The sequence below is a fragment of the Cherax quadricarinatus genome, chromosome 81 (assembly GCF_038502225.1).
Source record: "Cherax quadricarinatus isolate ZL_2023a chromosome 81, ASM3850222v1, whole genome shotgun sequence".
NCBI classification, from domain to species: domain Eukaryota; kingdom Metazoa; phylum Arthropoda; class Malacostraca; order Decapoda; family Parastacidae; genus Cherax; species Cherax quadricarinatus.
Window position 1 is genome coordinate 879,378 of NC_091372.1, and position 24,764 is coordinate 904,141.

Below are 24,764 nucleotides of genomic sequence, written 5' to 3' on the forward strand. Positions count from 1 at the left end.
TTTTCCTGGATAGAGGCATGGTTGACAAATAGGCAGCAGAGAGTTTGCATAAATGGGGAGAAATCAGAGTGGGGAAGCGTCACGAGCGGTGTTCCACAGGGGTCAGTGTTGGGCCCCCTGCTGTTCACAATCTACATAAACGACATAGATGAGGGCATAAAGAGCGACATCGGCAAGTTTGCCGATGACACCAAAATAGGCCGTCGAATTCATTCTGACGAGGACATTCGAGCACTCCAGGAAGATTTGAATAGACTGATGCAGTGGTCGGAGAAGTGGCAGATGCAGTTTAATATAGACAAATGCAAAGTTCTAAATGTTGGACAGGACAATAACCATGCCACATATAAACTAAATAATGTAGATCTTAATATTACGGATTGCGAAAAAGATTTAGGAGTTCTGGTTAGCAGTAATCTGAAACCAAGACAACAGTGCATAAGTGTTCGCAATAAAGCTAATAGAATCCTTGGCTTCATATCAACTCTATACATCCTTGGTTAGGCCTCATTTAGATTATGCTGCACAGTTTTGGTCACCGTATTACAGAATGGATATAAATTCTCTGGAAAATGTACAAAGGAGGATGACAAAGTTGATCCCATGTATCAGAAACCTTCCCTATGAGGATAGACTAAGGGCCCTGAATCTGCACTCTCTAGAAAGACGTAGAATTAGGGGTGATATGATTGAGGTGTATAAATGGAAGACAGGAATAAATAAAGGGGATGTAAATAGTGTGCTGAAAATATCTAGCCTAGACAGGACTCGCAGCAATGGTTTTAAGATGGAAAAATTCAGATTCAGGAAGGATATAGGAAAGTACTGGTTTGGTAATAGAGTTGTGGATGAGTGGAACAAACTCCCGAGTACAGTTATAGAGGTCAGAACGTTGTGTAGCTTTAAAAATAGGTTGGATAAATACATGAGTGGATGTGGGTGGGTGTGAGTTGGACCTGATAGCTTGAGCTACCAGGTCGGTTGCCGTGTTCCTCCCTTAAGTCAATGTGACCTGACCTGACTAGGTTGGGTGCATTGGCTTAAGCCGGTAGGAGACTTGGACCTGCCTCGCATGGGCCAGTAGGCCTTCTGCAGTGTTCCTTCGTTCTTATGTTCTTATGAAAAAGATGTTATAAGTGGGTTGTTGTTGTGGGTGTTGTGGGTTCTGGGGTGTTGTGGGTTGTGGGTGATGTGGGTTGTGGGTGTTGTTGTCGAACTAGTGATGCCGAAAAAGTGGTTATAAGTTGTGGGTTGTTGCTGTGGGTGTTGTGAGTGATGTGGGCTGTGGGTGTTGTGGGATGTGGGTGTTGTGGGTTGTGAGCGTTGTTGTCGAACTAGAGATACCGGAAAAGAGGTGATTCTGTTGTAAGTGTTCGTGTGTGTTTGGATTGTGTTCATGTTTTTTTTTTTTGTACTCATGTTATATCTTAGTTGGAGGTGAGTGAGATCGTCTTGGTTATAGTGATTTGAGAGGATTTGTGTGAAAATGGGTGTTAGTCTGTGATGTTGATCTTAGTTTATGGTGATTTTGGTGGTGTTTTGACTGTATTCAGTGGTGTTTTAGTAGTATTCAGTGGTGTATTTGGGAGTACTCAAGTGGTGTTTGAGACTCTTCAAAGGTGTTTTTAAAGGTGTTCAAATGATGTGCAAGAGTATTTTTTGAAGGAGTTCTGGGAGTATTCAGTGGTGATTTGGGGGTGTTCGAATGATGTTTTTGGAGTATTCAAAGGTAATTGATGGTGTTTTTGGTGTTGTTCAAAGTAAAGTGTTTGAGTTAGTTTTTGTGATACTGTTGTAAAAATCTGGAGAATGAGGGAGGAGCTTGGGGGATGAGTTGTAATTTAATGAAATAATATAAGTGTAGATAAATTAGAGATGTCAAATCTTATTTGGGAGTATTTAAAATGTTGTCTTGGAAATGTTTTAGTGTTGTTTGGAAATGTTCAAGGGTGTTTTTGTGAGTATTCAAATGATTTATGAGTGTGTTTTGAAGGTGTTCAAAGTAAAGTGAGGTGTGTGTGTGTGTGTGTGTGTGTATTAACTTCGTAATATGTAAAATTGTGACTAGTGAATTTATCGAAAAGTGGTTATAAGTTGTAAGTGTTGTGGTGACTTTTTCTGATGAAATAGTTAAAACGAGAAAAATTGTGGGTTATGAGTGAAAATTGTGTCTTATTGTGAGGTGTTGGTGGGAGTGTGAGGTGTTGGTGGGAGTGTGAGGTGTTGGTGGGAGTGTCAGGTGTTGGTGGGAGTGTGAGGTGTTGGTGGGAGTGTCAGGTGTTGGTGGGAGTGTCAGGTGTTGGTGGGAGTGTCAGGTGTTGGTGGGAGTGTGAGGTGTTGGTGGGAGTGTGAGGGTTTGTGAGGGTGCGGAGAAGGAGAGAGAGAAGGTTACTTCGTGGGGAGTGACCTCAGATGAAATAGTTAAAACGAGAAAAATGTCTAGACTTGAGGAGAGTGAATCTTTTGTAAAGAAATTGTGGATTGTTGTGGGTATTAACGAAAAAATGTGGAAGTATTTGGGTTATCCTGAGTTAAGAGCGAAAATATGTAATGTTTTCCCTATGTTGTATATGAAATGTGTAATACTGAGAGGGGACCACGAAGAAGATCCAGACAAAAAATGTATAGAATTTCTTCAAGAGAAAAATATGTTGATTTTAGTCAATGAATTGTACCTTTTTTTCAATGATTTTTTTTTGTTGGTTGTATAATAAATAGTGTTATCCTCGACAAGATTCAGCCTGTGTGTGCAGTCATCACGTGACGTCACTGACCGCCGAGTAAACACAGGTGGGGTGACGTCACACTTGTTTAGACCTGTAGTAAGAGAAAGTACCATGCCCCATAGGAGGAGTTCATTTGAATGCTTACTCCCAGAGGGGGGAATCCAAAAACTTGATCTGAGGAGATGGAGTCTTTGTATTATCGAGAAAAACTTGATCCAAGGAGTTGGAGTCTTGGTATTATTGATTTCGAGAAAAATTTGATCCGAGGAATTGAAGCAGGGAATTTGGGATGCAAGTGGGAGTCCATTTTGAATACTTATCCCCAGAGGGGGGAATCCAAAAAACTTGATCCTAGGAGATGGAGGAGAAAAACTTGATCAGAGGAGATGGAGCAGGAATATTTGGGGGTGGAAGGAGGGGTACCCAAAAAACTTGATCCAAGGAGATGGAGGAGAAATACTTGATCCAAGGAGATGGAGGAGAAATACTTGATCCAAGGAGATGGAGCAGAAATTTTGGGATGGGGGTGAAAGTGGGAAGAACCTCAAAAATTTGATCCGAGGAGATGGAGAGCACAAGAAAATGAAATTCAAAAAAAATTCAAAAAAAAATCGGAAAAAAATTCGGGGAGCGGGGGCGATCCGGACGATGCTGCAGAAGGTGCTGCAGAAGGAGCGGGCAGGCGCGAGGGCGGGCACGGGTCGGCTCGGTTGGGGCCCCAGTCGGGCTGGCGCATGGGCGGGCGGGGCGTGGGTGGGGGTTGAGGGCGAGGTGGTCGAGGGCGAGGTGGTCGAGGGTGAGGTGGTCGAGGGGGAGGTAGTCGAGGGTGAGGTGGTCGAGGGCGAGGTCAAGGTCATTAGCATAAAGGTGTGAAAAGGAGACCGCTCAGGAAGAGACCGCTCAGGAAGGGACCGATCAGCCGCATGGACCGTTCAGCGCATGGACCGCTCAGCTGCAGAGACCGCTCAGCCGCCTTCAGCACTACTCACAGGAATTCACATCATTGTTAAATGACACTGATTTTTCTGATTATAAAGTGGTGAAGACCACAGTTTTGGGAGCATATACTTGTATCCCAGCTAAGTACAGAAAGTCGTTTAAATTAGGCAGACAACAGCTTGATCAATTCCTTGTTGATTTTGTGCGACAGCAGACCAAAGCTTTTACCAGCTGGTATAAAGCAAGTGGTGTTGTTACCTTCGATGATCTTGTGCAGCTTATTCTGTTTGACAACCTGCTGGAGTCTGTGGGACCAGAGGTTAGAGTCTTTCTACAGGATTGCGACTTAACCACTGCATTGGAGGCAGCCAGGTTGGCTGTTACCTTTGAAACTAACCGCTCCTTGTCCGAGCGGTCCCGTCTCTCTTTTCAACAGCCTGGCATGAGCAGAGATCGTCAACCTTGGAGAATGAAGTGCCAGCCGGAGGGAGAACGTCTACGTCAGCCAACTAAGTCACCTGGTGAGCCACGCTTCTCAACTTATGGTCCACCTGGTGAGAGACAAACTACTCAACATGGTGCAACTCGACAACAGTATCCAGAAAGACACCAGCCAGAGCGACACCAGTTGCAACGTCAGCAGGGAATTAAGGTCAAGCCTGTCGTCTGCTTCTTCTGTAATAAAGTAGGTCACATCCGTCCCAATTGCCCCCAAAAACCCCAACCCATAGGGAAAATCTATAGTGTCCCTAGTAACATGTCCCTGAAAGAAGTAGAGAAAGGGATGGCTCCTTATTACTGTCAGAGTCGTATTTCCCTTCAGGAAGACTCAAAAACAACTGAAGTCAGAATCTTTAGAGATACTGGAGCATATTGCTCACTTATAAGAGAGGGAATACTCCCCCTTTCCGAGTACACTTCTTTGCAATCCTCTGTTTTGCTGGAAGCATTCGGAGGAGCGATATTTTCTGTCCCCTTGCATAGAATTTATGTACAGTGCAAATATTACACATTGCCGGCAAAGAAAATAAGTTGGCAGACTCTTTATCTAGAGTCTAAAAATTATAATTATAATTATAATTATATATTAGGTTAGGATGTGTTAGGGACCTGTGGCAACCGCTTTCTTTTTTTTTTCTTGTCCCCTTCTGTGGGTTTTTTTATAGTGAGGGAGTGCCGGATACCGTCTTCCCCACTTTGGACATACGCTAGCCCGACTGTCTGCTGTCTCGTTCTAAGTTTAGGGTTTGGCTTTTTGTCGCGAATAAAGCCGAACTCTATCTAAGCGTTGGATAGTTGAGAGGAAAGGCGATCCCATTATATGGTGCCATGGTGGCACGGTTACCAATGGGAGGTGTTGTGGGTACCACTCACCTGTCTGCCCTTGTCATTCCCATTCTAGAGCTGGTTGAAGCACGGTCTGCTCTCTAGTGGCTTCTATTCTGCCTTGCTTACCGTGGAGTGCACTAATACCTATTGTTGTACATAGTGTATATAGTGTACATAATTCTGTTCTAAATTGGTGAAGGATAATACAAGTCCAAAGTTTTTCTGCTGTGTTTATTTTGTTCCCTTTACACCCAGGACAACAGGCCTTTGGGACTCCTGGGTTGTAATATCTATTATGTCGTGTCTGTTGAGAGAACAGATTTATTATGTCGTGTCTGTTGAGAGAACAGATCTATTATATTGTACTTATTGTCACATTTAATCTATTCTGTCATACCTGTTGTCAGACCTGATCTATTACCCCTAACCTGTTGGAAGGCCAAAAGGCCTGTTATTACGTACCTGTTAACGTCTGTTTTAAGACTTGGGATGACCTACCTGTAGTAGAGGATGACGAAGATGGCTGGGAAGAGAGCTAGGAGTGAGAGCGAGTGCATGACGGCCTCCCAGCAGTAGGTGCTGATGTGGTAGTTCCTGAGGCTGCAGGAGGAGTAGTTAGTCACTTCAAGGTTCCTAACATTTCTTGCCCAGGTGCCGTTACCTAGGCACTCTTTACTGCCGCTCACTGCCAGGAAAAGTTCAGTTTGTAAGTTCTAATTTCGATATAAAACTTAATTTCAACTCCTCTTAGTGTGTGTGTGTGTATATATATATATATATATATATATATATATATATATATATATATATATATATATATATATATATATATATATATATATATATATATATAGTATTGTAACCACGAACAAGTGGTATTTAATCAATAACAACGCTGCGACTAACCGAGGATTCGAACCCATGTTATTTTAGCCCACCTCATGGTGAGTGAAAATTCCATGGCGCTCTAACCCACAGGGCCACCAAATACTACAAGAATCATGCACCCAGCAGAGCTAGGTGTTGTACGGTGATCAGAGGACATTTGATGGTGTGGGTGCTTCAGAGCTAATTTCATCCCCCTCCCCGTTTGGCGAATGTCTTCGGATCACCGTACAACACCTAGCTCTGCTTGGTGCATGATTCTTGTAGGATTTGATGGTCCTGTGAGTTAGAGAGTCATTTTATTTTCGCTCACCATGTGGCGGGCCAAAACGACATGGGTTCGAGTCCTTGGCTAGTCGCAGTGTTTTTATTAATTAAATACCACATATCCTGCTGAGTTTGTTTTGCTGCAAACCCATTACGACCAGGTCACAGGCCATTGTTACCTGTGTTCGTAATAATCATGTTATTATCATGTTACTATCATGTTACTGTCATGTTTACTGTCGTGTCTACTGTCATGTTTACCAGCTATATAGAAGATAATGTGGTGATCTTTAATATAACTTTTCTGCCTCGAACATTCTCAAAAATAACACAAAAACACTTAAGATTATTATTATTATTATTATTATTATTATTATTATTATTATTATTATTATTATTATTATTATTATTACAAGATGATCGCTCTGAAAATTAGCATAGTAAGATCATTTCTTTCTATGATTAAATATTACTAGTAGTAGTAGTGATAATAATAATAATAATAATAATAATAATAATAATAATAATAATAATAATAATAATAATTAATTTTTAAACTCTTCATGACAAAGAACAATAACAATTTTTATTTAGCATAAACAGGTACTGACGTGTACACTCTGGTAGGCTCTTGTAGGCATATGTTGGGCAGGTGAAGGTGACGGTGGTGTCTGGTGGAGTGTTGGAGAAACATCTCCACCCATCCCATGTCCCTGGGCACGTTTCTACCCCTCCTGTCAAACGATGGAAGGTAATAATCGATTTGGAAAACTACTATAGTTATCAATAATCCTTTATTGACAACGTTTCGCCCATACAGTGGACTTTATCAAGTCACATGAATATAGCACGGAGTATCCTGACTCTCCACACTATATATACCCATGTACTTTTCACCCAGGTAGATCTGTTTATTATTTGATAATGTCCACTGTGTGGGCGAAATGTAGTCATTAAAGAATCGCATTATATTGCATTTGAATTTATTTTTCCATTGTGTCAGTATTTTATGCAATTTATCTCCAAAATAATCAATTTTCAACTCCCAGTAGCCTTCCATCTCTCTCTGTGTGTTCTGTCTCTCTTGTGGTAGACACCCTCAATGTTTTATCAAAGCTGGTGTAGGAATGTGTTGTATTAGCCTCTTGGTGCTGTGCTTTGTACATGGTCCCATAGCTTGATCGCTAGCTCACTCAGCTCACACACTGAGGTCCGGAGGTCGATCCCCGGTAAGGCTGGCAAACATTAGGATGTGTTTCCTTAAGACACCTGTTGTCCGTGTTCACCCATCAGTAAAATAGGTACCTGGGTGTTAGTAGACTGGTGTGGGTTGCATCCTGGGATGAAATTGACCTAATTTACCCGAAATGCTCCATATAACAAGGGACTTTCTATATAATATTATGTCACTGATGCAGCTGTAGTCTGTATACCTCGAACATATACTTATAGAAATAAAGATATATTATGATTATATAATTAAAATGCAACTTATAGGCTGGTAGTTAATCGTTCACGGTTCAGTACTAGTAAGCTTGTGGTTATGGACCTGGCTTCGGAGGCGTTAACCCCTGGTATACCCCTCCATGTATACTCCAGGTAATTTCTTGCATGAAGAGCACTTCCAGAGCACCCAGTCACCCACTGTTGAAAGTTGTTGTAGCAGTCATACATAGAACTGTGAAAGGTGTAGTGTACACACCTGGAGGTTGTTCTAGTGTAGTTTGACAGCACTGGAGAGCCTCCCTACAACAGTCCTCCAGTTTCGTGGCCTCCAGTCCATCCAATAGTGAAGCCTCTACATGACTCCAGGCTTCCTCGTCGTCAGGGTCCAGGTAGTACGTCTCGTTCTGTACCCAGCAGAATTAGACTTTTTGTAGGTATAAAATACTTGATAAGAGGCAACCAATCCGTCTGTCAGGTGACACAACCCCACCTTATGTGTCCCCACCACCAGAGATACAATATGTGTCCAACACTGAGGTATCTTTATGACTGAGATGTTGTTCAAGCACAGAGGGCTTTATAATTTGAATACAGTCAAGTATAACACTGGAGACAGTATAAGACATGTTGAGGTTATCAGTCCCTCAGCCATAAGGGTCTGACTAAAATTATAAATAAAAAAAAACAAATTTATATTACTTTGTGGTACAAAATAATGCTGTTTAGGAACAAAAGAAATCCACTTATATGGAATGCATCTTGCACTGTACTGTTGTGTACTGGACTGATCAACAACCTGACTGACCAACGTGTCTCCAATAAGGATTACCAAATGTTGCACAAGTGTCGTAGTCTTCACGTTCTTGATTTTTCAAACTACACCACAGACTACAGTCTTTATAATAACCACAGTAGACTGATGTCCTCAGTAGTCCCTGGTCTGTATAACATTAGAGTAACCTACACGTAACATAACACTAGAGTAACCTACACGTAACATAACACTAGAGTAACCTTCACGTAACATAACACTAGAGTAACCTACACGTAACATAACACTAGAGTAACCTTCACGTAACATAACACTAGAGTAACCTACACGTAACATAACACTAGAGTAACCTTCACGTAACATAACACTAGAGTAACCTACACGTAACATAACACTAGAGTAACTTACACGTAACATAACACTAGAGTAACCTTCACATAACATAACACTAGAGTAACCTACACGTAACATAACACTAGAGTAACCTTCACATAGCATAACACTAGAGTAACCTTCACATAACATAACACTAGAGTAACCTTCACATAGCATAACACTAGAGTAACCTTCACATAACATGACACTAGAGTAACCTACACGTAACATAACACTAGAGTAACCTTCACATAACATAACACTAGAGTAACCTACACGTAACATAACACTAGAGTAACCTTCACGTAACATAACACTAGAGTAACCTACACGTAACATAACAATAGAGTAACCTACACGTAACATAACACTAGAGTAACCTTCACATAGCATAACATAAGAGTAACCTACACGTAACATAACACTAGAGTAACCTTCACATAACATAACACTAGAGTAACCTTCACATAACATAACACTAGAGTAACCTTCACATAGCATAACACTAGAGTAACCTACACGTAACATAACACTAGAGTAACCTTCACATAACATAACACTAGAGTAACCTTCACATAACATAACACTAGAGTAACCTTCACATAGCATAACACTAGAGTAACCTACACGTAACATAACACTAGAGTAACCTTCACATAACATAACACTAGAGTAACCTTCACATAACATAACACTAGAGTAACCTTCACATAGCATAACACTAGAGTAACCTTCACATAACATAACACTAGAGTAACCTACACGTAACATAACACTAGAGTAACCTACACGTAACATAACACTAGAGTAACCTTCACATAACATAACACTAGAGTAACCTTCACATAACATAACACTAGAGTAACCTTCACATAGCATAACACTAGAGTAACCTTCACATAACATAACACTAGAGTAACCTACACGTAACATAACACTAGAGTAACCTACACGTAACATAACACTAGAGTAACCTTCACGTAACATAACACTAGATTAACCTACACGTAACATAACAATAGAGTAACCTACACGTAACATAACACTAGAGTAACCTTCACATAGCATAACACTAGAGTAACCTTCACATAACATGACACTAGAGTAACCTACACGTAACATAACACTAGAGTAACCTTCACATAACATAACACTAGAGTAACCTACACGTAACATAACACTAGAGTAACCTTCACGTAACATAACACTAGAGTAACCTACACGTAACATAACAATAGAGTAACCTACACGTAACATAACACTAGAGTAACCTTCACATAGCATAACATAAGAGTAACCTACACGTAACATAACACTAGAGTAACCTTCACATAGCATAACATAAGAGTAACCTACACGTAACATAACACTAGAGTAACCTTCACATAGCATAACATAAGAGTAACCTACACGTAACATAACACTAGAGTAACCTACACGTAACATAACACTAGAGTAACCTTCACATAGCATAACATAAGAGTAACCTACACATAACATAACACTAGAGTAACCTTCACATAACATAACACTAGAGTAACCTACACGTAACATAATACTAGAGTAACCTACACGTAACATAACACTAGAGTAACCTTCACATAACATAACACTAGAGTAACCTACACGTAACATAATACTAGAGTAACCTACACGTAACATAACACTAGAGTAACCTTCACATAACATAACACTAGAGTAACCTACACGTAACATAATACTAGAGTAACCTACACGTAACATAACACTAGAGTAACCTTCACATAGCATAACATAAGAGTAACCTACACGTAACATAACACTAGAGTAACCTTCACATAGCATAACATAAGAGTAAACTTCACATAACATAAGAGTAACCTACACGTAGCATAACACTAGAGTAACCTACACGTAACATAACACTAGAGTAACCTTCACATAACATAACACTAGAGTAACCTTCACATAACATAACACTAGAGTAACCTTCACATAGCATAACACTAGAGTAACCTACACGTAACATAACACTAGAGTAACCTTCACATAGCATAACACTAGAGTAACCTACACGTAACATAATACTAGAGTAACCTACACGTAACATAACACTAGAGTAACCTTCACATAGCATAACACTAGAGTAACCTACACGTAACATAACACAAGAATAACCTTCACATAACAAGCTGGCACTGGACAAGCACCTAAAGTCAGTTCCTGATCAGCCGGGCTGTGGCTCGTACGTTGGTTTGCGTGCAGCCAGCAGCAACAGCCTGGTTGATCAGGCGCTGATCCACCAGGAGGCCTGGTCACAGACCGGGCCGCGGGGGCGTTGACCCCCGAAACTCTCTCCAGGTAAACTCCATGTAACCTACACGTAACATAACACTAGAGTAACCTTCACATAGCATAACACTAGAGTAACCTACACGTAACATAACACTAGAGTAACCTTCACATAGCATAACACTAGAGTAACCTACACGTAACATAACACTAGAGTAACCTACACGTAACATAACACTAGAGTAACCTACACGTAACATAACACTAGAGTAACCTTCACATAGCATAACATAAGAGTAACCCACACGTAACATAACACTAGAGTAACCTTCACATAGCATAACACTAGAGTAACCTACACGTAACATAACACTAGAGTAACCTACACATAGCATAACACTAGAGTAACCTACACGTAACATAACACTAGAGTAACCTAAACGTAACATAACACTAGAGTAACCTTCACGTAACATAACACTAGAGTAACCTACACGTAACATAACACTAGAGTAACCTTCACATAACATAACACTAGAGTAACCTTCACATAACATAACACTAGAGTAACCTTCACGTAACATAACACTAGAGTAACCTTCACATAACATAACACTAGAGTAACCTTCACGTAACATAACACTAGAGTAACCTTCACATAGCATAACATAAGAGTAACCCACACGTAACATAACACTAGAGTAACCTTCACATAGCATAACACTAGAGTAACCTACACGTAACATAACACTAGAGTAACCTACACATAGCATAACACTAGAGTAACCTACACGTAACATAACACTAGAGTAACCTACACGTAACATAACACTAGAGTAACCTTCACGTAACATAACACTAGAGTAACCTACACGTAACATAACACAAGAATAACCTTCACATAACAAGCTGGCACTGGACAAGCACCTAAAGTCAGTTCCTGATCAGCCGGGCTGTGGCTCGTACGTTGGTTTGCGTGCAGCCAGCAGCAACAGCCTGGTTGATCAGGCGCTGATCCACCAGGAGGTCTGGTCACAGACCGGGCCGCGGGGGCGTTGACCCCCGAAACTCTCTCCAGGTAAACTCCATGTAACCTACACGTAACATAACACTAGAGTAACCTTCACATAGCATAACACTAGAGTAACCTACACGTAACATAACACTAGAGTAACCTACACGTAACATAACACTAGAGTAACCTTCACGTAACATAACACTAGAGTAACCTACACGTAACATAACACTAGAGTAACCTTCACATAACATAACACTAGAGTAACCTTCACATAACATAACACTAGAGTAACCTTCACGTAACATAACACTAGAGTAACCTTCACATAACATAACACTAGAGTAACCTTCACGTAACATAACACTAGAGTAACCTTCACATAGCATAACATAAGAGTAACCCACACGTAACATAACACTAGAGTAACCTTCACATAGCATAACACTAGAGTAACCTACACGTAACATAACACTAGAGTAACCTACACATAGCATAACACTAGAGTAACCTACACGTAACATAACACTAGAGTAACCTACACGTAACATAACACTAGAGTAACCTTCACGTAACATAACACTAGAGTAACCTACACGTAACATAACACTAGAGTAACCTTCACATAACATAACACTAGAGTAACCTTCACATAACATAACACTAGAGTAACCTTCACGTAACATAACACTAGAGTAACCTTCACATAACATAACACTAGAGTAACCTTCACGTAACATAACACTAGAGTAACCTTCACATAGCATAACATAAGAGTAACCCACACGTAACATAACACTAGAGTAACCTTCACATAGCATAACACTAGAGTAACCTACACGTAACATAACACTAGAGTAACCTACACATAGCATAACACTAGAGTAACCTACACGTAACATAACAGTAGAGTAACCTACACGTAACATAACACTAGAGTAACCTTCACGTAACATAACACTAGAGTAACCTACACGTAACATAACACTAGAGTAACCTTCACATAACATAACACTAGAGTAACCTTCACATAATATAACACTAGAGTAACCTTCACGTAACATAACACTAGAGTAACCTTCACATAACATAACACTAGAGTAACCTTCACGTAACATAACACTAGAGTAACCTTCACATAACATAACATAAGAGTAACCTACACGTAACATAACACTAGAGTAACCTACACGTAACATAACACTAGAGTAACCTACACGTAACATAACACTAGAGTAACCTTCACATAACATAACACTAGAGTAACCTTCACGTAACATAACACTAGAGTAACCTACACGTAAAATAACACTAGAGTAACCTTCACATAACATAACACTAGAGTAACCTTCACATAGCATAACACTAGAGTAACCTTCACATAACATAACACTAGAGTAATCTTCACGTAACATAACACTAGAGTAACCTTCACATAGCATAACACTAGAGTAACCTTCACATAACATAACACTAGAGTAACCTACACGTAACATAACACTAGAGTAACCTTCACATAACATAACACTAGAGTAACCTTCACGTAACATAACACTAGAGTAACCTACACGTAACATAACACTAGAGTAACCTTCACATAGCATAACATAAGAGTAACCTACACGTAACATAACACTAGAGTAACCTTCACATAACATAACACTAGAGTAACCTTCACATAACATAACATAAGAGTAACCTACACGTAACATAACACTAGAGTAACCTACACGTAACATAACACTAGAGTAACCTTCACATAGCATAACATAAGAGTAACCTACACGTAACATAACACTAGACTAACCTTCACATAGCATAACATAAGAGTAACCTACACGTAACATAACACTAGAGTAACCTACACGTAACATAACACTAGAGTAACCTTCACATAGCATAACATAAGAGTAACCTACACGTAACATAACACTAGAGTAACCTACACGTAATGTAACACTAGAGTAACCTACACGTAACATAACACAAGAATAACCTTCACATAACATAACACAAGAGTAACCTTCACATAACATAACATAACATAAGAGTATCCTACAAATTACATAACACTAGAGTAACCTTCACATAACATAACACTAGAGTAACCTACACGTAACATAACACTAGAGTAACCTACACATAACATAACACTAGAGTAACCTACACATAACATAACACTAGAGTAACCTTCACATAACATAACACTAGAGTAACCTACACATAACATAACACTAGAGTAACCTACAAATAACATAACACTAGAGTAACCTACACATAACATAACACTAGAGTAACCTACACATAACATAACACTAGAGTAACCTGCACATAACATAACACTAGAGTAACCTTCACATAACATAACACTAGAGTAACCTTCACATAACATTACACTAGAGTAACCTTCACATAACATAACACTAGAGTAACCTACACATAACATAACACTAGAGTAACCTTCACATAACATAACACTAGAGTAACCTTCACATAACATAACACTAGAGTAACCTTCACATAACATAACACTAGAGTAACCTTCACATAACATAACACTAGAGTAACCTTCACATAACATAACACTAGAGTAACCTTCACATAACATAACACTAGAGTAACCTTCACATAACATAACACAAGAGTAACCTTCACATAACATAACACTAGAGTAACCTACACATAACATAACACAAGAGTAACCTTCACATAACATAACATAAGAGTAACCTACACGTAACATAACACTAGAGTAACCTACACGTAACATAACACTAGAGTAACCTTCACATAGCATAACATAAGAGTAACCTACACGTAACATAACACTAGACTAACCTTCACATAGCATAACATAAGAGTAACCTACACGTAACATAACACTAGAGTAACCTACACGTAACATAACACTAGAGTAACCTTCACATAGCATAACATAAGAGTAACCTACACGTAACATAACACTAGAGTAACCTACACGTAATGTAACACTAGAGTAACCTACACGTAACATAACACAAGAATAACCTTCACATAACATAACACAAGAGTAACCTTCACATAACATAACATAACATAAGAGTATCCTACAAATTACATAACACTAGAGTAACCTTCACATAACATAACACTAGAGTAACCTACACGTAACATAACACTAGAGTAACCTACACATAACATAACACTAGAGTAACCTACACATAACATAACACTAGAGTAACCTTCACATAACATAACACTAGAGTAACCTACACATAACATAACACTAGAGTAACCTACACATAACATAACACTAGAGTAACCTACACATAACATAACACTAGAGTAACCTACACATAACATAACACTAGAGTAACCTTCACATAACATAACACTAGAGTAACCTACACATAACATAACACTAGAGTAACCTACACATAACATAACACTAGAGTAACCTACACATAACATAACACTAGAGTAACCTTCACATAACATAACACTAGAGTAACCTTCACATAACATAACACTAGAGTAACCTTCACATAACATAACACTAGAGTAACCTTCACATAACATAACACTAGAGTAACCTTCACATAACATAACACAAGAGTAACCTTCACATAACATAACACTAGAGTAACCTACACATAACATAACACAAGAGTAACCTTCACATAACATAACATAAGAGTAACCTACACGTAACATAACACTAGAGTAACCTACACGTAACATAACACTAGAGTAACCTTCACATAGCATAACATAAGAGTAACCTACACGTAACATAACACTAGACTAACCTTCACATAGCATAACATAAGAGTAACCTACACGTAACATAACACTAGAGTAACCTACACGTAACATAACACTAGAGTAACCTTCACATAGCATAACATAAGAGTAACCTACACGTAACATAACACTAGAGTAACCTACACGTAATGTAACACTAGAGTAACCTACACGTAACATAACACAAGAATAACCTTCACATAACATAACACAAGAGTAACCTTCACATAACATAACATAACATAAGAGTATCCTACAAATTACATAACACTAGAGTAACCTTCACATAACATAACACTAGAGTAATCTACACGTAACATAACACTAGAGTAACCTACACATAACATAACACTAGAGTAACCTACACATAACATAACACTAGAGTAACCTTCACATAACATAACACTAGAGTAACCTACACATAACATAACACTAGAGTAACCTACACATAACATAACACTATAGTAACCTACACATAACATAACACTAGAGTAACCTTCACATAACATAACACTAGAGTAACCTACACATAACATAACACTAGAGTAACCTACACATAACATAACACTAGAGTAACCTACACATAACATAACACTAGAGTAACCTTCACATAACATAACATAAGAGTAACCTTCACATAACATAACACTAGAGTAACCTTCACATAACATAACACTAGAGTAACCTTCACATAACATAACACTAGAGTAACCTACACATAACATAACACTAGAGTAACCTTCACATAACATAACACTAGAGTAACCTTCACATAACATAACACTAGAGTAACCTTCACATAACATAACACTAGAGTAACCTTCACATAACATAACACTAGAGTAACCTTCACATAACATAACACTAGAGTAACCTTCACATAACATAACACTAGAGTAACCTTCACATAACATAACACTAGAGTAACCTTCACATAACATAACACAAGAGTAACCTTCACATAACATAACACTAGAGTAACCTACACATAACATAACACAAGAGTAACCTTCACATAACATAACACTAGAGTAACCTTCACATAACATAACACTAGAGTAACCTTCACATAACATAACACTAGAGTAACCTTCACATAACATAACATAAGAGTAACCTACACATAACATAACACAAGAGTAACCTTCACATAACATAACACTAGAGTAACCTACACATAACATAACACAAGAGTAACCTACACATATCATAACACAAGAGTAACATACACATAACATAACACTAGAGTAACCTACACATAACATAACACAAGAGTAACCTACACATAACATAACACAAGAGTAACCTACACATATCATAACACAAGAGTAACATACACATAACATAGCACTAGAGTAACCTTCACATAACACTAGAGTAACCTACACATAACATAACATAAGAGTAACCTTCACATAACATAACACTAGAGTAACCTTCACGTAACATAACACTAGAGTAAGCTTCACATAACATAACACTAGAGTAACCTTCACATAACATAACACTAGAGTAACCTACACATAACATAACACAAGAGTAACCTTCACATAACATAACACTAGAGTAACCTTCACATAACATAACACTAGAGTAACCTTCACATAACATAACACTAGAGTAACCTACACATAACATAACACAAGAGTAACCTACACATAACATAACACAAGAGTAACCTGCACATAACATAACACTTGAGTAACCTACACATAACATAACACTAGAGTAACCTTCACATAACATAACACTAGAGTAACCTTCACATAACATAACACTAGAGTAACCTACACATAACATAACACTAGAGTAACCTTCACATAACATAACACTAGAGTAACCTTCACATAACATAACACTAGAGTAACCTTCACATAACATAACACTAGAGTAACCTTCACATAACATAACACAAGTAACCTACACATAACATAACACAAGAGTAACATACACATAACATAACACTAGAGTAACCTTAACATAACACTAGAGTAACCTACACATAACATAACACTAGAGTAACCTTCACATAACATAACACTAGAGTAACCTTCACATAACATAACACTTGAGTAACCTACACATAACATAACACTAGAGTAACCTTCACATAACATAACACTAGAGTAACCTACACATAACATAACACTAGAGTAACCTTCACATAACATAACACTAGAGTAACCTTCACTTAACATAACACTTGAGTAACCTACACATAACATAACACTAGAGTAACCTTCACATAACATAACACTCGAGTAACCTACACATAACATAACACTAGAGTAACCTTCACATAACATAACACTAGAGTAACCTACACATAACATAACACTTGAGTAACCTACACATAACATAACACTAGAGTAACCTTCACATAACATAACACTAGAGTAACCTACACATAACATAACACTCGAGTAACCTTCACATAACATAACACTAGAGTAACCTTCACATAACATAACACTTGAGTAACTACACATAACATAACACTAGAGTAACCTTCACATAACATAACACTCGAGTAACCTTCACATAACATAACACTAGAGTAACCTTCACATAACATAACACTTGAGTAACTACACATAACATAACACTAGAGTAACCTTCACATAACATAACACTAGAGTAACCTTTACATAACATAACACTTGAGTAACCTATACATAACATAACACAAGAGTAACATACACATAACAATAGAGTAACCTTAACATAACACTAGAGTAACCTACACATAACATAACACTAGAGTAACCTTCACATAACATAACACTAGAGTAACCTTCACATAACATAACACTAGAGTAACCTTCACATAACATAACACTTGAGTAACTATACATAACATAACACTAGAGTAACCTACACATAACATAACACAGAGTGATGATATCTACTAAAATAGAGAGGCAGAAGAACAAGAGCTTCATAAAACATGGGATAAACTAATGTATATAGAAAACACAGACCTCTGCTTGAAACTTGAAATCAATTCTCTGTTTGCCATCGTCGAGGATGATAATGTCTCTGACGATACGGAGGTGGTGGTTTCTCCTGTGGGTGGGAATGAAGTGGTAGCACCAGTAACACGTCTGGTGTTGGTAGTAGTTGTCCTGTAGCGGGTAGTAGTCCATGACGCCGTAGCTCATGCGACAGGCCTGCTGTGGCTCCTGGCTGGAGGAGTCTGTGTACGCCTGCTCGGAGGCTTCAGAGTGTGAAAGATCCAAGTGGAATGGTTCAAAATTCTCTGTGTCTGGATGGGATGGTCCTGGGTTCGTTATTTCCAGATGGGAAGGTACTGGGTTCGTTACTTCTAGATGGGAAGGTACTGGGTTCGTTGTTTCCAGATGGGAAGGTACTGGGTTCGTTGTTTCCAGATGGGAAGGTCCTGGGTTTGGTATTTCCAGTTGGAAAGGTCCTGGGTTCGGTATTTCCTGATGGGAAGGTCCTGGGTTCGGTATTTCCAGATGGGATGGTCCTGTATTCGTTATTTCCAGATGGGATGGTCCTGGGTTCGGTATTTCCAGATGGGATGGTCCTGGGTTCGGTATTTCCAAAAGGGTTGGTCCTGGGCTCGTTATTTCTAGATGGGAAGGTACTGGGTTCGTTATTTCGAGATTTGATGGTCCTGGGTTCGTTATTTCTAGATGGGAAGGTCCTGGGTTCGTTAAATCCAGATGAGAAGGTATTAATTTCGGTATCTCCAGATAGGAATGTCCAGGGTTCGTTATTTCTAGATGGGAGGGTACTGGGTTCGTTATTTCCAGATGGGAAGGTTCTGGGTTCGTTATTTCTAGATGGGAAGGTACTGGGTTCGTTGTTTCCAGATGGGAAGGTACTGGGTTTGGTATTTCCTGTTGGAAAGGTCCTGGGTTCGGTATTTCCGGATGGGAAGGTCCTGGGTTCGTTATTTCCAGATGGAATGGTCCTGGGTTCGTTATTTCCAGATGGGATGGTCCTGAGTTCGGCATTTCCAGATGGGATGGTCCTGGGTTCGGTATTTCCAAATGGGTTGGTCCTGGGCTCGTTATTTCTAGATGGGAAGGTACTCGGTTCGTTATTTCGAGATTGGATGGTCCTGGGTTCGTTATTTCCAGATGGGAAGGTCCTGGGTTCGTTAAATCCAGATGAGAAGGCATTAATTTTGGTATCTTCAGATAGGAATGTCCTGGGTTTGGTACTTCTGGATGGGAAGGTTCTGGGTTCAGTATCTCCAGATGGTCTCCCGCGGACACTGCTCGGAGAGGTTCCTCCGCCACTCTGGTGCTGAACACCAGCCCGTCACTCGGTCTCACTAACCATGACACAATCTGGAACATTATACACGTTTAATCTGTTTGCTATTTTAACGTGTCCTCACACTCCTACGTACTTATATATACATATATATATAAGTACTGACTGTATATATATCTACATACAGTCAGTGCTCATATCAGCTGGGATTTATGGTATCAAGAGAGAAATGCTAAAAGCAGGTGTAGGTATAGTTTTGGGATGCTTGGTACTTTTGCTCAGTAAATGTATGGAAGAGGGTGAGGTACCTAGGGATTGGCAGAGCTCATGCATAGTTCCTTTGTATAAAGGCAAAGGTGACAAAAGAGAGTGTAAAAATTATAGGGGAATGTTATAGGGGATGTTACAGTACTGGAGGTGAGAAGTACAGTACCTGCACTCTGAAGGATGAGTGAGGATGTTACAGTACTGGAGGTGGGAAGTACAGTACCTGCACTCTGAAGGATGAGTGAGGATGTTATAGTACTGGAGGTGGGAAGTACAGTACCTGCACTCTGAAGGATGAGTGAGGATGTTATAGTACTGGAGGTGGGAAGTACAGTACCTACACTCTGAAGGATGGGTGAGGATGTTACAGTACTGGAGGTGAGAAGTACAGTACCTGCACTCTGAAGGATGAGTGAGGATGTTATAGTACTGGAGGTGGGAAGTACAGTACCTGCACTCTGAAGGATGAGTGAGGATGTTATAGTACTGGAGACGATGCACCATCCCCCCAATGAAAAGCAGGGGTGTCACTAGCACGTTAAGAGACCATACAATAAGTGTCAGGGGCCCGAGACTGTTCAACTGCCTCCCAGCACACATAAGGGGGATTACCAACAGACCCCTGGCAGTCTTCAAGCTGGCACTGGACAAGCACCTAAAGTCAGTTCCGGATCAGCCGGGCTGTGGCTCGTATGTTGGTTTGCGTGCAGCCAGCAGCAACAGCCTGGTTGATCAGGCTCTGATCCACCAGGAGGCCTGGTCACAGACCGGGCCGCGGGGGCGTTGACCCCCGGAACTCTCTCCAGGTCTCCAGGTAAACTGGAGGTGGGAAGTACAGTACCTGCACTCTGAAGGATGGGTGAGGATGTTACAGTACTGGAGGTGGGAAGTACAGTACCTGCACTCTGAAGGATGGGAGAGGATGTTACAGTACTGGAGGTGGGAAGTACAGTACCTGCACTCTGAAGGATGGGTGAGGATGTTACAGTACTGGAGGTGGGAAGTACAGTACCTACACTCTGAAGGATGGGTGAGGATGTTACAGTACTGGAGGTGGGAAGTACAGTACCTACACTCTGAAGGATGGGTGAGGATGTTACAGTACTGGAGGTGGGAAGTACAGTACCTGCACTCTGAAGGATGAGTGAGGATGTTACAGTACTGGAGGTGGGAAGTACAGTACCTGCACTCTGAAGGATGGGTGAGGATGTTACAGTACTGGAGGTGGGAAGTACAGTACCTGCACTCTGAAGGATGAGTGAGGATATTATAGTACTGGAGGTGGGAAGTACAGTACCTGCACTCTGAAGGATGAGTGAGGATGTTACAGTACTGGAGGTGGGAAGTACAGCACCTACACTCTGAAGGATGAGTGAGGATGTTACAGTACTGGAGGTGGGAAGTACAGTACCTGCACTCTGAAGGATGGGTGAGGATGTTATAGTACTGGAGGTGGGAAGTACAGTACCTGCACTCTGAAGGATGGGTGAGGATGTTACAGTACTGGAGGTAGGAAGTACAGTACCTGCACTCTGAAGGATGGGTGAGGATGTTACAGTACTGGAGGTGGGAAGTACAGTACCTGCACTCTGAAGGATGGGTGAGGATGTTACAGTACTGGAGGTGGGAAGTACAGTACCTGCACTCTGAAGGATGAGTGAGGATGTTATAGTACTGGAGGTGGGAAGTACAGTACCTGCACTCTGAAGGATGGGTGAGGATGTTATAGTACTGGAGGTGGGAAGTACAGTGCCTGCACTCTGAAGGATGGGTGAGGATGTTATAGTACTGGAGGTGGGAAGTACAGTGCCTGCACTCTGAAGGATGGGTGAGGATGTTATAGTACTGGAGGTGGGAAGTACAGTACCTGCACTCTGAAGGATGAGTGAGGATGTTATAGTACTGGAGGTGGGAAGTACAGTGCCTGCACTCTGAAGGATGGGTGAGGATGTTACAGTACTGGAGGTGGGAAGTACAGTACCTACACTCTGAAGGATGGGTGAGGATGTTACAGTACTGGAGGTGGGAAGTACAGTACCTGCACTCTGAAGGATGGGAGAGGATGTTACAGTACTGGAGGTGGGAAGTACAGTACCTGCACTCTGAAGGATGGGAGAGGATGTTACAGTACTGGAGGTGGGAAGTACAGTACCTGCACTCTGAAGGATGGGTGAGGATGTTACAGTACTGGAGGTGGGAAGTACAGTACCTGCACTCTGAAGGATGGGTGAGGATGTTATAGTACTGGAGGTGGGAAGTACAGTACCTGCACTCTGAAGGATGAGTGAGGATGTTACATTACTGGAGGTGGGAAGTATAGTGAAGGACCTGGGAGTGATAATGTCAGAAGATCTCGCCTTCAAAGACCACAACAATGTATCTACCTCATCAGCTAGAAAAATGATAGGATGGATAATGAGAACCTTCAAAATTAGGGACGCCAAGCCCATGATGATTCTCTTCAAATCGCTTGTGCTCTCTAGGCTGGAATACTGCTGTACACTAACGGCTCCCTTCAAGGCTGGCGACATTGCAGACCTGGAGAGTGTACAAAGAACTTTCACGGCACACATAAGTGCGATAAGGCACCTAAACCACTGGGAACGGTTGAAGGTCCTTGATCTGTATTCCATGGAACGCAGGCGAGAGAGATACATGATAATATACACTTGGAAGGTCCTGGAGGGATTGGTACCAAACCTGCACACGAAAATCACTCCATATTAAAGCAAAAGACTCGGCAGGAGATGCAACATTCCCCCGATGAAAAGCAGGGGCGCCACGAGTACACTGAGAGACAACATAATAAGCGTCAAGGGCCCAAGACTGTTCAACTGCCTCCCAGCATACATAAGGGGGATTACCAATAGACCCCTGACTGTCTTCAAGAAGGCACTGGACAAGCACCTAAAGTCAGTACCTGACTAACCTGGCTGCGGTTCGTAAGTCGAGTTGCGTGCAGCCACCAGTAAGAGCCTGGTTGATCAGACCCTGATCCACCATGAGGCCTGGTCTCAGACCGAGCCACGGGGGCGTTGACCCTCGAAACCCTCTCCAGGTAAACTCCAGGTAAACCCAATTTTTTTTGTCTTTTTGAGATTAATCTTAAAAGTCTCTTATTGTCTTGTGTTAGCCTAATGGGTCTTACCCCTTAGGCTGCCCCTTAGATTCTCCCCTTGGATAACTCCTGCCCTTAGAGCAGTGTCAGACGTTGGTATTAAGGATAAGTGACACTTACCCTTAATACCAACAGTAAGTGACACTTACCGTGTTAAGTAGCGTAGATGATAACACCAACAGTGTTACTTGCATCTTGTGTGGTGTTACTGTTGTTGCTGTTGTTACTGTTGTTGCTGGTGCTGCTACTGGTGCTGCTACTGTTGTTGCTGTTGTTGCTGGTGTTAATTTTGTTGGTGGTGCTACTGTTGTTGATGGTGCTACTGTTGTTGCTGGTGCTACTGTTGTTACTGTTGTTTCTGGTGCTACTGCTGTTGCTGGTGCTACTGTTGTTGCTGGTGCTGCTACTGTTGATGCTGGTGCCACTGTTGTTGCTGGTGCTGCTACTGTTGATGCTGTTCTTGCTTTTGTTAATGTTGTTGCTGGTGCTACTGTTGTTGCTGGTGCTACTGTTGTTGCTGGTGCTACTGTTGTTGCTGGTGCTACTGTTGTTGCTGGTGCTACTGTTGTTGCTGGTGCTACTGTTGTTGCTGGTGCTACTGTTGTTGCTGGTGCTACTGTTGTTACTGTTGTTTCTGGTGCTACTGCTGTTGCTGGTGCTACTGTTGTTACTGTTGTTGCTGGTGCTACTGTTGCTACTATTGTTGCTGGTGCTACTGTTGTTGGCGGTGCTTCTGTTTTTGGTGGTGCTACTGTTGTTATTGTTGGTGTTACAGTTGTTGTTGCTACTGTTGTTGTTGCTACTGTTTTTGTTGTTGTAGTTGTTGTTACTGTTGTTGTTACTGCTGTTGGTACTACTGTTGTTGCTACTGTTGTTGTTGTTTGTACTGTTGTTGCTTCTGTTACTGTTGTTGCTTCTGCTATTGTTACTTCTGTTATTGTCGTTGCTTCTGTTACTGTTGTTGCTTCTGTTGTTGTTATTGCTTTTGTTGTTATTATTGTTGCTTCTGTTGTTCTTTGTGCTACTTTTGTTGTTGATTCTGCTATTGTTGGTGCTACCGTTGTTGTTGATGTTACTGTTGTTGGTGGTACTGTTGTTGTTCGTACTATTATTGTTTTTGGTACTGTTGTTGTTGTTGTTGCTGCTACTTTTGTTTTTACTGCTTCTTTTGTTGTTGCTACTGTTGTTGTTCTAGTTGCTATTGTTATTCTTGTTGCTTCTGTTGTCGTTGTAGCTTCTGTTGTTGTTGTAGCTTCTGTTGTTGTTGTAGCTTCTGTTGTTGTTGTAGCTTCTGTTGTTGTTGTAGCTTCTGTTGTTGTTGTA

At 40.5% G+C, this 24,764-nt stretch overlaps 1 protein-coding gene across 1 annotated transcript in view; it reads right to left on the bottom strand.

The window, feature by feature from the left end:
* Positions 1-24,684, bottom strand: part of LOC138855091 (uncharacterized) — a 119,995-nt gene extending 95,311 nt beyond the window's left edge. The window contains exons 1-5 of the mRNA XM_070102238.1: positions 23,591-24,684; positions 18,790-20,130; positions 7,849-7,996; positions 6,758-6,880; positions 5,493-5,679 (exon numbers count right to left, since the gene is read on the bottom strand). Of these exons, the coding sequence (XP_069958339.1) occupies positions 5,493-5,679; positions 6,758-6,880; positions 7,849-7,996; positions 18,790-20,130; positions 23,591-23,635 (1,844 nt within the window). The 5' untranslated portion in view covers positions 23,636-24,684. The remainder of the gene's footprint in view (positions 1-5,492; positions 5,680-6,757; positions 6,881-7,848; positions 7,997-18,789; positions 20,131-23,590) is intronic.
* Positions 24,685-24,764: the final 80 nt, after the last annotated feature.